Here is a 14,145-nt window from a genome sequence, read left to right as displayed (position 1 = left end):
TTTGTAGTTTAGAGCAGTTAATTTCAGAGACCTTAAATTTTGTTGTACTCATGAGATATTCTAAATCATAAAAAAAAAATGGTAAGTTAGGGAAGTGATTAAAGCTACTCTTGTGCACAGAGTGTTTGGCATCGGGCCTTGGATGTTCGTTTGCGGGCAGGATATTTTAACTCTGGAGAGGTTTATATTTGTCCAGGTGAATTTTTTTACAGTTGAGCATTTGGCTATTTATTTTTGAGGCCTGTGAAAGATATTTAAGCTAGCCCTGTGGTGACTGCAGGGACTTAAAGCAAAGGCATCACCTTAAGGAATGATACTTATGCTTTCAGGAGAAGTTATGGGCCTATCTAGGTTTGGCTGTCACTTGGACCTCAGAAAATGATTGCAAGGAGCCACTTGAGGCACTGCAGTGCTATGCACAGCAGACTCCCTGGTGCTTAACCACCAGCAGAATCCAACTGAGAGAGATCTGATAAGCAAAGGCTGGCTGCTGGGGACTTAGCAAATGAAAGGCATTGAGAGTCAGGCTACCCTCTGCAAAGGCTAGATTACCGTGACCCTACAAGATGATACGCTTAAGGTGGCTTCAGCGATGCATGCTTTCCCTGCTTACTTCACAAGTTCATCATCTCCTAAGCAGGCAGAGATGAAGCAAAGATTCAACTGTATGCAAAAAAACACCTTACTCCTTCACAGCTCTTTTAGACATGATTGCCAGAATATTTGCTGCTTTTATATCATATGACAGCTGAATTGTGTGTACTTCAAAGAACCAGGGAGGTTCTAGCTTTAAATTGCTCATGCCAAGCCTGTAGGAGTAGAGCTAGATTAGCAGCTCCAAATCTTTTTAATGTTCCCAGTCAAGAAGGAAGCCACAAATGGACTATGCCCCATCCTCTGGCTAGTGCAAAGAACCACATGAACTCAAGCTGGTTCTCAATTAGTTAATAACACACAAAAATGATACCTCCCTAGGAGGCAGATTTTTTACACACAAACAGTTCCATGGAAGGCATTTCTAGGCTTGGCAATAACTTGGACCTCAGACAATGCCAGAAATATTTCAGAATGGGCTCAGAAATAGCCATTGTGGTGGCAGATTCTAAACACACACTCAAAAGGGAATGTGAATGTCTGGGGCCTAGATAGAGCCCGAAGTGAATTTTGAACTGGGTTTCAAGAAACCTGGGACTCAAAAGGAAAATGGAAATTAGGAGCTTGTGCAAAATGATAATGTAGGAGGGCCACCATTAACTTGTTGATGGAGATTTCTTCCTACTGAGTGTAGTGACACAGGTCAAATTTTTTTAGGAAGTTAAGCAGGAAAGAATGGTGCTTGTATTAGCTTTCTAGAGCTGTCATAACGAAGTGCCACAGGCTAGGTGGTTTAAACAATAGGAATACATTTCATCACAGTGCCAGAGGCTAGAAGTCCAAGATCAAGGTACTGACAGGGTTGATTTCTTCAGAGGCCTCTCTCCTTGGTTTGTACATGTCTATGTTCTCCCCATGTTTTCACATGGTCTTCCCTGTGTGCCCGACGTATCCAAATTTCCTCTTTAAAGAGATACCAGTCATATTGAATTAGGGCCTGATCATATGACTTCATTTCACCTTATTAACGTCTTTAAATATCTTATTTACAAATACAGTCACATTATGAGTTACTGTAGGTTAGAACAGCAGCATATGAATTTGGGGAGAAACAGTTCAGACTATCACAATGCTATTTGAGAGTGGTTCCTCAAAACTCTAATACCATATTTATCATGCTTGATTCCTGTGTGTCCTTTGTTTCCCTTGTGCTAGTTTTCAAATCATGAGAGCTCAAATAAGTTGTAGAACATAATAATATTTTAGATTTAAAAACAACTTTAAAACTTCACTCTCCCTTCTCTAAGTGTTTCTGGACTCTTGGACCTGACGCTCCTAAGGCTGTTCATCTTCCAATGACTGGAGATAACTTTAGATATAATTCCTTTAGGCTGATTTTACAGCAGAGACAGCTCATTCTCAGAGAGAATACTTAAGGTCTTAGAAGTAGAAAGTGTCAGAGACAGGACCAGATTAACTAGTTTTAATGTTAAGACATTGTAATTCTGGAATGCTGTTTTTGAAAACACCACAACTGTTCTATACATTTGTGTAGTATTTTTATGCAATCATATGTGCTAAGCCTTCAACTTAAAAAGCACAGAAAATAAATCATGTTGACTCTACAGTGATGCTGTATGATTCCTGAACAGTGGTGGAAAGCTTCTTGAGGGCATGATTTTGAATCTTCACTGTTACACTTCTTTCTGTGTAACGGAGATGCAAAAAAGGATTACTCAACGCAGCATGAATGCGATGAGAAGCCCGAAGGGACTGCACCTCAGCAACTTAGTTAGAAGGAGAAAACTGGGTACAGCCCTGATTCAAAATTAGCTTCTGTTTTTTATTGTAAAGACAAGGAAGTCTCACAAGAAAAATCAGTTGATTCAATCATTTCAAAAGGACGCAAAGACATGCGCAGTGTGACAAAAGTTATCTATGGCTAAGTATAGCTTAAACAATGGAAACTAATAACATCAGTAAAATTAACAACATGACATTCCAAAGTACAATTTGTAAAAAGCTAAGTTGGTCAAGCTGCAGTCATTATCTGAAATATAAACTCTCCTCAATGACTTAAGCAAGAGTTACATTCTTATGATTAAATCAAAGTATAATTGTCTCTGAAGTTTCCACCAACAGACAGCTTGCCCTTAGCAAACATTTTTTCACATCTTTCCCTAGAGCAGTGCTTTAAAATTTCTTAACAGAATCAGTATGACAACCACCTGTTAGCTCTAAAATCATTAAAGTATACAATCCCACACCTAACCAGTGATCAGAGTTGATTAGATGGGCTGTTGCCACGTTATCTGAGGGCTTTTGCTCCCTGGCCAGAGGCTTTTGCCTCATACATGCATTACCTAAAAACCCTATTCTAAAAATCAAATGAGAATCAAAGTATAGTTAATTAGAATTGATTAAATGGGCTTTTTCCACACTACCTGTGAGTTTTTGCCCCTTAACCGAGGGCTTTTACCCCATATATGCATTACCTAAACACCCTATTCTAAAATTCAAATGAGAATCAGGTTTTCTAACCCATTACACTTCACATGTTCTGTTTTACTTAATATTCTGAAATTATATGAACACTATTGGAATACAACAGAGAACATGGCACTTGTCCACTTGTTGAAACAAATGAAAATTCTGAAACCAGATGATTCATCTACAAATTGATAAACAGGTATTTAGAGATTCTACATGGTTAGAAACTTTTCTCTCTAAATGATGTTATTAAATAATGACATTTACATTCCTTTATCTAATCTAGATCTTCTAATATTACTAAGTAATAAACAACCAAGGAGTCACTTTTTCTGCCTTCCCTTCTTCTATTTAATTTGTTTAAAAGATACCAAAGGAAAAGCCACCTTGAAATTTACAATTTATCTGATGGAATCTGTAATAATGAATTTGCCAATATTGGAAATAGTAATTTGACCAGAAATTTTAGAAAATCTTGAAACACAATAAATTTTGGGAAGCAATGTACTAGAGCAACCATGTCAGTAGCATTTTATACAGAAATAAGATATTCTAGAAAGTTCTTTTTACTATAAGCAATGAAATAATTTGATGAATAAAACTAAAAAATGCTGATGATAGTGATGGTGACTCACGCTTATCATGGACTAAGCAAACTTCTAAGTTATTTACACGTATTTTAATTTATTGTATTCTCATAAGAAAATGACCAGGTGTGCACTATTATAGTACTGATGAAACTGAGAAAGATAAAAGTTAATAACGTCTCAAGATAATACCTCTATTAAGTGGCAGACTTTTATAAAAAGTAATCAAATACAAAGATATATTAATATACAGATAAATATATTCTCCTGTGGCATTTTTAGATTGATATTTTTATTTAAGTAACTCATACATATAGATAAGTGGATAACTCATGTGTGCTACTCTATGAATTATCAAAAAATAAATTCATAGATAAAATAAATAGAACTAAAAATGTAACATTACCACCATCTCATCTTTAGCACATCCCTACCTCTCAGAAGAAATCTCTACTCTGACATGAATGCCATGTATTATTACATGATTTTGGACTTTCTTCAAATAAAATTTCATTAAAAACATAAATCAATTTGAGGATAATTAATATTTTTCCAGTAATGAATATTCCAATCATAAACATCACCTATTTTCTTTGTTATTTTTATCTATGGAATTACTTTCCATGATGTTTGTTCTTTCTGTATAGAGGTCTTTCATAAATTTATTTCTTGGTATTTTGTTTCTGTCAATTTAAATTGTATAATTATGAAATTCACTTTCTAATTGTTATTTGAATATATGTAAATAAATGTGGGATTTTTTAGATTGCCCTGATATCCAATAAGCCTGCTAAATCATATTTAATTTTAATAGTTTACCTATGGAAAATTTTTTAAGTGTTTGCAATATTATTTGCAAATGGTGAGAGCCTTTATTCTTGTCCCCAGTCTTAACATATTTTATTTCTTATGTTGTCTAGTTGTTGCAGTAAGGAGCTCAAGAACAATGAAGACTAAAAGTGATGACAGTGAGCATTCTTATATATTCCTGATCTATAAGTGTTTCATCATCTGGTATGTTCCTACAGGCTTTTCTGTTTATTTTTGTTTTTGCTTTTTTTTTTTTTAAGTACTTGTAATTGAATTAATTAAGTTTCTTTATACTCCTAGTGGGATGAGAGGAAGTTGATTGTTTTGGCAGTTTGGCACACTAGTTTTTGTTTATCAGAGTTTTTTATTTTCATTTTACCTTTTATTCTTTTCTAATGCTTTTTCTGAATTTACTGAAATGACTTTTCTCATCTTGGCATGGAATAAAAATATTCTCCTATGATATGTTAATGAGGTGAATTACATTAATTGATATCCCAGTGTTAACTCAATCTTGTATTCATGAATTAAATCCAGTTTGGTGATGATAAATAATTTATTTTCTGCATCACTAAATTTGGTGTGCTAAATTTTTGTTTGCGATTTTTACACTGTGTTCAAGAGATACTATAGACTATCATTTTTCCTTTCTTGTAATGTGCTTGTCAGGTTTTTATGTCATGGTAGTGTGGTTTCAAAACAAGTTGCTCATTCCTTTTCTATCACCTGAAAACTCGTGGAAATACTAGTATTATTTCTGTCATAAATATTTAGACGTGTTAATTGCCTTGATTTAATCATTCCACATCATATACTGTCTCAAACCATCACATTGTACTACCCATAAATGTATAAGTTTTATCAATTAATTATCATGGGTCAATTAAGAAAAATAAATTTAAAAGAGGGAAAAAAATAGAGAAATAGAGAGTATAGAAGGGATTACCAGAGGTAGGGAAAGGGATGGGGGAGGGAGATAAGGAAATGTTGGTAGAGTGGTACAAAGTTACAAATTTAGTTAGAAAGAATAAGTTCTTCTGCTGTAGGGTGGCTAATAACGGCTAATAATGTACAATAATACTGTAGTGTATATTTCAAGGTAGCCAGAAAAGAGGGTCGTGAATGTTGTAACCACAAAGAAATGATAAATGTTTGAGTGATAGATATGCTAACTATTGTGATAATATCATTATATAATGTATGCATATATTGAAACAACAAACTGTACCTATAAACATGTACAATGAAAAAATTTAATTGAAATAAAGCAAAAACAAGCAAAAAAAGTTTTGTGAGTTAAAAACAAAGTTAATTCAAAATAAATTTAAAACATTTAAAAAATTTGGAAGAATTCACTGATAAAGCCATCTGGGCCTGTAGTTTATTTATGGGACAGTTTTAAATTATGAATTCAATTTATTTAGTAGATTAATAATCTATTTTCTATTGATTATTAGATAATAGATCTATTATTATTAGAACAGAAATTTTATTCTTGCTTTCCAGGTTGTCCTTGAGGCTCAGGAATGAGAAAATTCCTATAGAGAATGCTCAGAGCTCTTTGTTTTCTTAGAACTATTTTTGAATCTTTAGCTACCATGGTAGCAGGAGCACAAAAACAGAAACAGTAGTATAATGAAGAAGCCAGCACATGCTCACATAAAATACTTCCTTAATTAAGTTATTGATGAAGATTATCAAATGGGTATTTCATTCTCATCAAGGTAAAACCAAAAACATTAAAACTTTCACATAAAATTTTAAAGTTTTACATTAACTCTCATTACATGCCATTATGATTATTTACTATTTTTAGGTTAAATAGGGAAGGTATGAACAGACAGGAAATATTTTTTTTTTAGCCTTGTTAAACAGACATAATGTAAATAGCTGCTAATAAATATGCTAAGATGAGTAAACTGGCCAGCGTGAATGGTTTTCTCTTAATAATGCTACTGTGTACTCAGTTTTAAGTTTTAGACCTTAAATCAATAGTAAACTTATAGTAATATTTCAGTCATTGTGACATCTATACAATGTTCAAACATTTCCATATTTCCATCTCTCACCAAAAGGTTACATTTTTGAAAAATTATTAAAGTCAGCACTCTGTTGTTGTTGTTCTATCAGTGAACATATGTTGGATAATATAAAATTTTTCTTAGATAGGATCACTGGAATTAAAATTTTTCCAGTGCTATTTCCTTGTTATAGCATACAAAATTAACGTGATAATGATTATTCAGCAGTGATCTTAAAATTATTTAAAATATTTTCTCCTTTGATTGTACAGTGTTCAGTAGTATTTGTCAATTCCTAGCATTTAATAATTAAAAGCTATTTTGCTAGTAGCAAAACTCAATGTTTCAAATCAAAGTTAATAATTTAGGTGGAGTCAAGGACTAAATATATATTCATTAATAACAAAAAGAATCAATGTAATCTTGCTCTTCAAATTACATTTAATTTTTTCTTAAAATACATGCAAAAATAAACAGCCAGGTACTACATATAACACCCATTGTATTATTAATGTCAACACTAAATGACATCACTATAGATGACATAAAATGTTGCCTAGTTGTTTTCTGGTATTAATAGGAATCAGGCTTTCAGGGAGTTCAGAGATAACAGAAATGTAAGTGTGACTCCCTGTTTGAATATTTGATAACACTATTAATAATCTAAGGAAATATTGTAAACGTTATATTGTATAACTTATATTGCTTTTACTAGAAATATTTTTAAAAAGCTAGAAATGTTGTAAGAATACATGATATATTTCCATGTTAATAACAGGTGCTATATTTCTAAAAAATAAATTGATTAGTGGAAGATTAACAGTTTAGTAGAAGTAGTTTAGCTTAGACGACACACAGATAACAATTCAATGCATTACCCTCGATCTATTCAATATATATCTAGAATAAGATTACTAATTTTTAATTCATATTTGTTGAGATTTCAACTCAGTTTGGGTAATATCAACCTAATAGTTCATTTACTTACTTCTATTCATATTTTCACTGCTTTCTTTTCTAGTGGGCCTGATTGAGCCTGGTTTAGATCTCTGCCATCTTACTCCTCGTGCAACTCAACACCATGACCCATTCTATATGAAAAAGTTCTCTATAAATTTAGGGCTTTTCTGTCACAAATACCACTAGTGCCCCATTGGTTAAACCCAGCACACCTGGAGCATGTATGTATTTTACTCATTAAAACACTAAGAAACAATGGTTATCTCTAAATCAAAGTGGTTAGATAAAGGAAGGATATCGCACATGTTTTGCTCTTTTTTCTCCTGTACCCAAGATCAAAATAAGCTCAAACATGAATCTCATGAGGTGAAAAAAAATATTTGTAGAGATAATAAGGTACCCAGAGATGAGAACAAGGCTCTTAGAAAAGAAAACAAGTCCTTGTGGGGAGAAAACAAAGCTCTTCGACGAGAAAATAAAGCCTTCCGAATGGACAACCAGTTAATCCGGGAAAGAAATCAGTTCCTAAGACAGCAAAACCAGGTCCTCTGGAAGTATAAAAGTGTGATTTCAGAGAACCAAGAATCGTCCATAGAAAAAAGCAGTGCCCTGAATACAGAAAGAAAGCCTTATTGGCAACAGGGTGGAGCCCTGGATGCTCAGATCAAGGCTCTCAGGGAGCAGGAGAAAGCTTTCCAGAATGAGGCAAAAGCACTTCAAAAGGGAATCAGATCCCTTTCTGAGCAGGTCAAGGCTCTACAACATCAGAAGAGAGCAATCGAAATGGAGGAACAGGCCCTGAGGAAGGAGGGAATAGTGCTAGAGATGGAAGAACAGGCTCTGTGGAAGGAGGAACAGGCCCTTCGCGAGGAGAACAAGGCTCTTAGAGAAGAAAACAGTGCTCTGCAAGAAGAGGAAAAAGCCCTGGGGGAAGAGGCAAAAATCCTTGAGGAGTGCAATAAGGTTCTTCAGAAAAAGACAGCAAACACACTTGCTGGGAACATGTACAATGATGAAATAGAGCAGGATAAGTGTGACTTGAAGACGTAAAGATCATCAACATTCCAGAAAAAAAAAAAAAAAAATCGAAGGTAAAATACTGCCATGGGGTCGGAGTCAAAATCCTGGAAATTTACAAAGCTCAGTATTTGGTCCTGGATACTAAATAAAGTCCTGAAAAGTAACAAAGCAAATGATTCTTCAAGTTTACTTAAATTTTAGACTGCTATTGGTGACAAATATTATTTTAGAATGCAAAAGACATATCAACCAAAACATGTGACATTGAATCTACAAGTTGGGCTTGCCCTTTACTTTCATAGATATTGGATTAATATCAGAGATACCCATTGTAAGAAATTAAGAGCGCAGAGAAAATAGTTTTCTCAAAATTTGCTCTTAGAATTATTAACAGTATAGTGAAAGACTTGCATATTTGGTTGATACATATTGTATTATAGAATAATATTTCTTTTGACTCCTCTTTCTGCTTATTCCAATGATCTAGTTGAGGAGGTTGTTAAACTAGCAAGAAAAATTTAAAATATTTGATGCTACAAAAATTGTTAATATTTACAGGTTTCTCTACTTTCTCTTTGTTTTTACTCTAATTTATTGTCCTCTTCTTTTGCTTAATGGGAGAAAGACTGTCCTAGCTAATAAATGTATTAAAGATTAAGAAGAGAGAGTGAGTGGACAAAGGTCTCCAAAACTAAAATAGATGTTTTAGAGTTTGGAATGTAAATCTGTGGAGTAGTTTACATTCAATGGGAATTGGGGAAAAATGGAATTTTCAAGGTATTAATGTTGATAATTGATCTAATCACTTTTTAAAAATAATTCTGTAAAAACTGAGTCACATGGACTCAGATTTATTAGAGTTACATGTGTAGTTTCAGCACATAAGATTACAAACTGCCAGAGGGATAGTGCAGTACCTTATTTTTCGGCATTTTCAGTTTTGAGCATTTATTACAGAATAAACATTTAATGGGTTTTATTGAATACAACTGAAGTCGTATCTCATCCTGATCCTTGTCTGGTATTGGGGAATGGGCAATCTAAGAAAAGTATGGAAAGACAACACATCTCCCCACCTCTCCCCGCCCCCAGCTGCTGCCACATTTGCAAAAACTCAACATACATTCATTGCATACCACTAATTAGCACTCTACTAAGAAATATGAATAAATTTAAGGATAAAAAGTGAAAAAAGACATGTCCCTTGATTTTAAGGATTCCACAACCTATAAAGGAAGATAAGTAAATAAACATTACTACTTTATTCCTTAAGAGAATCTGTCTGCCTGATAAATCGTTTACTGGCCACTGTTCACCATGTATAGCCATCATTTAAATAAAATGATTTGGTCTTGGAGAAGATTAAAAAGCATGATTTGCAGACATTTGCTTGACAGACTTGTAGTCTAATGGGATAGGGAAGAAATGCAAAACCACTCTTATTATTCTTACCTCAAAAGATGTAGAAGTCCACACTTTAGTGTTCTAGGAATTTATGGATGTAGCTTTCTACTCCCTACACATTAACTTTGAATGTTACTGTTCACAGTAAAGGGCCATCACTCTTGAAAGCCTCTGCTGTAGTTTTTAGGAGAAATAAACCATTTTGCTCTTTGGTGTTGAAGTCAGGAAGAGCAGTGGTTTTGGAGTAGATGTAGTTATCAGTGACTCCTCTCAGTAAGAAAGTTGTCATTATTGCATCATAGTTAAAGCAGCAGCAATTCAGGTTAAACTAAAGTTAAAGGACGTGCTCAGAATTTCAATCTCTCCTCTTTGAATTCAAATGTTAAGCTTAGAATCAGCACTATTACTAAGAAATTTTGATTTTTATAGCACATATAAGTAAAATATAATTAAGGAATAGGTTAAAACAACTTATGTATATAATTCTTTATGATGTATATGTTATTTTACCTTCACAAAGTAATCAAAATTTACTTCTAAAATTTCCAGTGACCATCATATTTATGCAATACTACATAGAAATCCCATATAAGTTGGATATATTTCAGTCTATATTAAAGAGTTTTCATATGTATTGCTAAATAGATATCAATGTTATTAAAGTAATGCATTAAAAACACTATTTGAATGAAAAAATGGGGGTATTTTTGTTTTCTGTTGCTGTTGTTTATTCCTAGAGCTTTATTAAAGTGACTCTATCAATAGTTGAGAGAGCTAGGTTTCTAGATACACAAAATGGTGAAAGAAAAAGAATCTGTCCGTGGTAGCTGTTCACTCCCTCCTCCCCAAATCAATTAATCCTATTTAACACATATTTTGATTTTCTTTATATAAAACACATTCACCAGCAATCTAGAGTATATGAAACTGAGCAAGACACTATTTCTCAAGAAGAGTTTGCATCATAGCTAAGACAACAGTATAAATAACCATAACACAAGGCATAAGGCAAAACATAAATAAGTAAAAAAATACATATAATACATATAATGGAGGTTATAAATATTTTCATAACCAATTGAGAAAGAGGAAAGTCTTCTTTGTAATCTGATCCTTAGTAAATGAAGAAGGAAAGGATAAGAAAAATAAAATACCAGGCAAAGTCAGGAGAATGTGATTGAGTGTGTTATAGGGTTAACTGATATTAGGAGAACTAATTTCCATAAGCAAATAAATAGAAATTAAAAGTTGTGTAAATAGTGAGATAGCCTTATGTAATTTAAAGCAATGTTACTAAAGAGAAATATACTCCCTGAACTTCTCCATTATTGATTCTTTGATTTTAATGTCAATTTGTTTATTTAAATGCTACTACTCATTATTGCCCTTCTATATGTCAGCTGCTGGCTGCTTCTGGATATTCAATGGGAATCAAAGGAGAAAAATTCCTTTCCCTCATGTTTTCCAGAAATGCCAAGTTGGGACTGTCGTTCCTTCAGGCCAGCAATCATTAACTTCAGGAGAGAATAGTGACATGGATACTGCAAATACCTTCTTGAGATGGTAGTTTGTTTATCTTCATTGAAGAGACCATTAGTTCTAAACCCATTGAATAAGCTCCATTTATTTAAAGCCAAAAGTTCCAGGCTCCCATATCTATCCTTCTTCATCTTTATTTGTAATTTATTCTGCTCCATATAACCTCAAATTTGCCCCAAATTCACATCATTTCTTACCCTATTGAAACATATTATCAAAACTTCTATATCCGTAATCTCTTTTCAGAAAGTTCTTTTTACTCTTCTTAATTGGATATACCTCAATGATATTGCCCTCTTAGTATGCCTCTTTAGTGAAGACTTTTAAACACCAGGAAAGATGGAGCTAGTGTAGGTTTTCCTTTAGCACTACATTTTAGAAAGCTTTATTTTTTTCTCCTATGAAAGTTTCGCTTTCAATAAAGCATGTGATATTAGACTGTACCACTTTCTATCCTGTATGTTCTTTCATATTCTGACTTCTTGTTCATTCTCATTCAGACAATAAAAGCTTTGGACAACAATGTACTTTTCCTTGCCTATACTAGAGCAGCTGAACACATCCAGGGGTATTGCTATCATTAACACAGAGAGCACTATATGCCAGAACTATCTAAACATTTACATATATTAATTCATTTATCTTTACAAAAAAACCTAAGTACTGCCAGTATCCCCATTTTACAGATGAGGGAGCTGAAGCACAAGAAAATTTTACTTTCCCAAAATCACAGATGTAGTTTATTTCAGAGAAGGGATCTGAACTTTTGTGGTCTGACTCCAACTCTGTCCTCTATGTCTGTACAATTTTCCGCCTCTACACAAAATACTGAGTAATAACATGATACAATCACCTGAAATGCAAATGGAGACTCAACACTGCCCAGCAATCTTTTATTTTTCCTGTTTTCCAGTGTAACTAGATTTTAACTTCTCCATTCCCCACTATCTCTGATAGCCCTTACATCTCCCACTAAGAGATGATATACCTCCTTCATTGATCCCTGTGATGAAAATAGAGTAGCTTAGTAAGGCCCACTCACTTCAGGTTGGGCTGTGTGTGGTGCAGCACATCCTTTGTAAGCAAGTTGCATGAGAGTAGAGTTAGTACGCATGCATGCCCATGTATCTTTTGGCTTTGTGTGTTCTTCAGTATGTGAGGCAGCGGCTCTGAACTGCTGGTCGGTGGAGCTTGCATCTAAAAATAAAGCCTGTTGTTTCTTCACCCATGGCTCCACGGACCTTTTTCCTGTTACCTAGCTCGTGGACCTGCACGTGAAGGGTTTGTGACCCAGTCTGGACAACGGGCCTGAGAGAACTGTGAGCTCCAGACCCAGCCCTAGCTTTACAATCCCCAAGAACTTATATGTTATCAAGAACTATGAGATTATCACTGTACCATAAATATAATTATATATAGCTACTCTGTTTATCTAGTGCCTATCATCTTTCCTATTAAAATGAACATACATTTATCAAAAGTTAATTTCTCCATAGCTACTCAGAATTTTATCTTGTCTTTTCCTCTCAAGCAAGGGATTTATTCTGATCTGCATTCTCTAACATTTAGCACTTTCAAAAATGAGAGCAAAATTTTTAATTTTAGCTATTCTAGTAGGTGTGAAGTGGTATCTCGCTGTAGTTTTAATCTGTTATTTTCCCTGATGACTAATGATGTCGAGCATATTACCACATGCATATGCATATTGTCCATTAAAATATCTTTCCTTGTAAAGTATCTTTCCACTATTTTGTTCATTTTTTATTGGTGGTTTGTTTTCTTTCCAGTGAGTTTTAAAAGTTCCTTATATATTCTGCACATAGGTTCTTTGACAGTAGTGTGTTTTGGAAATATTTTTTCTAAATTATCCCTGACTTTTCATTTTCCAACAGTGAGATGTAAAGAACAAAAGATTTTGAGTATAAAGTTCAGTATAATCATTTTTGAATGCAGTGACATACTATATTTATGTCTACTGTTTATTAGAAAATGTGTTCTTGTTTTGAACCACACATTTTTGTTCAGGAAGTATGTATTCATGGTAAAAGAGTTTAAAACCAAGTTTTTGCTTGCATGTACATAAACTGTGTCACCAAAAACAGGTAATTTATCTTTGTTGAGCTGCAGTTGTATCAACATTAAGTTAGGGATATTAATAATTAACATCTGTTGAGCTAGGCTTATGATAAGTTTTATAAACATTTTTAAACTTTAAATTATATCCTATAATTAAGCACTATTACTATTCACGTTTTTTTCCTGGGAATAAAATTGAATCTTCAGAGTGAATAAATAACTTGACCAAATGTAACAGCAAATATCTATAAAGTAGCACATGAGAGATTTGAATTAAGGGAATAACAACATAGTTCCTGGTTACTTCACAAAAATTTCTTGACATTATTATATATATATATTATGATAATGTATGAAAAAGTTTTGAATTTTGTAAAGCTTTATATTTTTCTCATTTGTTTGGTAACTATGCTTTAGAGTTTATCATATTTCTTTACTATTTCTTTACTATATTAAGTTTTTTAGGCAAATGCAGCACTTTATTTTTCTTTTCACTTAATTTCCTGATGCTTAATAGTGAGTCCTTCACACAATACATGACAAAATTAAGCTCAATTATTTTAAAATCTAACCTCTAAACCAGGACTGTTGACTTTTCCATTTTATCCTATAAATCATGAGCAATTCCTTAATATTTTAATTTT

General features: G+C 33.3%; 1 protein-coding gene across 1 annotated transcript; it reads left to right on the top strand.

Moving 5' to 3' along the window:
- The first annotated feature begins 7,717 nt into the window (after positions 1-7,717).
- On the top strand, positions 7,718-8,512 carry LOC134381618 (coiled-coil domain-containing protein 70-like). Its single transcript, XM_063101527.1, has one exon. It carries the CDS (start codon positions 7,718-7,720, stop codon positions 8,510-8,512), a length of 795 nt encoding a protein of 264 aa, XP_062957597.1.
- The last annotated feature ends 5,633 nt before the right edge of the window (positions 8,513-14,145 follow it).

This window comes from Cynocephalus volans, chromosome 7 (genome assembly GCF_027409185.1).
Source record: "Cynocephalus volans isolate mCynVol1 chromosome 7, mCynVol1.pri, whole genome shotgun sequence".
NCBI lineage: Eukaryota > Metazoa > Chordata > Mammalia > Dermoptera > Cynocephalidae > Cynocephalus > Cynocephalus volans.
The sequence above is the reverse complement of the archived record's forward strand: the minus strand, read 5'-3'. Positions and strand labels throughout refer to the sequence as shown.

Bases quoted from the DNA above. Each gene is read 5' to 3' on its own strand.
- LOC134381618 (XM_063101527.1), top strand. From the start codon at position 7,718: ATGGTTATCTCTAAATCAAAGTGGTTAGATAAAGGAAGGATATCGCAC.